At 50.7% G+C, this 2,500-nt stretch overlaps 1 protein-coding gene across 2 annotated transcripts in view; it reads left to right on the top strand.

The window, feature by feature from the left end:
- Positions 1-2,500, top strand: part of ctnna2 (catenin (cadherin-associated protein), alpha 2) — a 413,529-nt gene that overhangs the window by 400,210 nt on the left and 10,819 nt on the right. For both annotated transcript variants that reach the window (XM_062520942.1, XM_062520937.1), the window contains exon 14: positions 1,866-1,979. In XM_062520942.1, coding sequence (XP_062376926.1) covers positions 1,866-1,979 — 114 coding nt within the window. The remainder of the gene's footprint in view (positions 1-1,865; positions 1,980-2,500) is intronic.

Here is a 2,500-nt window from a genome sequence, read left to right as displayed (position 1 = left end):
TAGGTGCTGTTCACCGTATCAAACTGCATGCTCCTGTTCGTTTAGCAATGTCCATGAAAAGGAACAGGAATTATCAACATAAACTGTAGACCGTAGACCTTGTACTTTAAAGCAGAACATTCATGTAAATAAAGCTTTTTTTATGTCATATCAAAATTACACAGTGGACCTTTAATCTTATGAAAATGTTGGCTGGGTTATTCTTTACGATCCTAATTCCTTTTATGGCTTAGCTTCCTCATCTCATCCTTGAGTAAATAGTAAATCATCTTCTCCTGGGCAATGTACCAATCTTATTTCGAGGAAATTGAAACTGCAACAACAACAACAACAACAACAGCAATAGCAACAGAAACAGCAACAGCAACAGCCCGAACTGCAGTGCTTCTGAACTCTTTGTAATGGAGCGAGCACCTAAGGCCCTCCAGAGTTGCTATTGTTCAGGAAGCATGTAGCCCTTCTCTGTCAAAGCTGGCCACAGGTGCGGGCCTCATTCTGCTCATGGCTGTTGTCGCGGCTCGATTATACTCGACCCTGCCGAGATGGCAAGTCAAACCACTACCCCCCCCCCACCCCTTTTGTGGTCGGTGAACAACATGAAGGATGGCTACACCTCCGCAGATCTGTAAAGCATGTAAAAATAGATGGCTGGTCTGATCCACTGATATGTGTCAACAGTTGTAGCTGCATTCTAAACCAGACTTTCAAGTGGAAAGATAGGAAGATAAAAGTCTTGATCTACTAAACTTTCAGTAATGTCAGTGTCAGCACTTAGTAATTATTTCCAGTAGGCCAGACAAACCTCTTATGGTCCTCTTATATGATGATGACACTAATGGGAGCAGGTCACAGATGACCTCAATGAGCAGTCCTTTTACTCCACCGTGCGTTGGCGGTGTCACGGTGTCTCGGCTGAGGCCGTTGAGCACCGTCGTCTAAGCCGGGAGCGCGGGCCCCGGGCCGTAAGCGGTGAGGCCCCGGTCCGCCCCCCTAAGTGTCCGTGGGGGCTCGAGGAGCCAGCCGGAGCCATTAAGAAACAGCGGCGGCGCCTCTCTCTCTCTCTCTCTCTCGTCCATCTGTCTCCTGACAGGCCAGCTCAGCTGCCCAGAGGGCTACAGCATCCTCTCCTCAGTGGAGTGTGACAGCGAGCACGCCGTCAAGCCGCCCGCTGACAGTGATGAGTCGACGGCATCGCGAGGCACCCGTGTGCCCTCCCCCAACCCCCCCAACCCCTCCACCCGTCTCCCTCCGCTGCCCTGACATGAGACCCTTGTCTCCGTTTTACATCATCCCCTTGCTAATTGGAGACACGGATCCGTAAAGTTGTGCCAATTGCCGCTGTTGTCTTTTTTCGAGAGAGGAGCGAGGAGTGAGGGCAAGCGAGCGAGAGACTCGTGCTGTCGTTTTTTGCTCTCCGGGCGATTTCCCCCCCTTTACTCCGCCGTTCTGTTTGATCCCACTTTTAGAGGGAACTTCTTGTTAGTGTGGGGCACGCAAACTAGGCGACTAAAAAACAATGATGCAAGTTACTTGAAACAAACACAACACCGAGATGGGATTAATTATTTAGCGATATCTGACGGATATACTGGCACGGCAGTTTAAGGTTACTGTAGGGGTTCTTGTCCTTGCGGAGCACGTCGAACCGTGGACAGCACGCTTCTCGCCTGTCCCAGCTGACAACGTAGTTGCAGAAATAGCTTTAGAAGCGTAGAACTGAAGCTTGGCCTCCGTGCTTGTGGTATTCATTGTTTTCTCTCTCTCTTTCTCTCTCTCTCTCTCTCTCTCTCTCTCTCTCTCTCTGTGTCTTTCTATCCTTTGCCCTCTTTTCCCTCTCTGTCCTCTCTCTTGTTTCCCCCTCCCAGACACCAGAGGAGCTGGAGGATGACTCAGACTTTGAGCAGGAAGAGTATGACGCCCACAGCCGCACCAGCATCCAGACAGAAGATGACCAGCTCATCGCCGGACAGAGTGCCCGGGTGAGAACCGGCTCAGACCTCCTGCACACACTCCCTCTGCTCGGATGCACTCTAGTTTTGTGTGTGTGTGTGTGTGTGTGTGTGTGTGTGTGCCGCATGATGTCATTGCTAGGACACAGCATCATTTCTGAAATGAGTTGTTCAGTTTCTCATACAGGGCTGGAAGAAAGGCAGAGGGGGATTAAAATGAGAAGGGGAGCCAGTTAGGCACGTGTGTGTGTGTGTGTGTGTGTGTGTGTGTGTGTGTGGTACTGGTGGGGGGATAGAGCTCTCTATCCTATCCATGCAGCCTTGCCACAGGCACTCACATGAACACACACACACACACACACGCACATAGACACACACACCGACACACACACACACACACACACACACACACACACACACACACACACACACACACACACACACACACACACACGCACCAGGGCTTCATGCCTCCTAAATAAATAAAGCAGCGTGTTCTTCCCCTTGATCAGCCCGATAGCCCCTCAGCCCTTTCTAGTCACGACTGGGCA

This window comes from Sardina pilchardus, chromosome 2 (assembly GCF_963854185.1).
Source record: "Sardina pilchardus chromosome 2, fSarPil1.1, whole genome shotgun sequence".
Lineage (NCBI taxonomy): Eukaryota > Metazoa > Chordata > Actinopteri > Clupeiformes > Clupeidae > Sardina > Sardina pilchardus.
The sequence above is the reverse complement of the archived record's forward strand: the minus strand, read 5'-3'. Positions and strand labels throughout refer to the sequence as shown.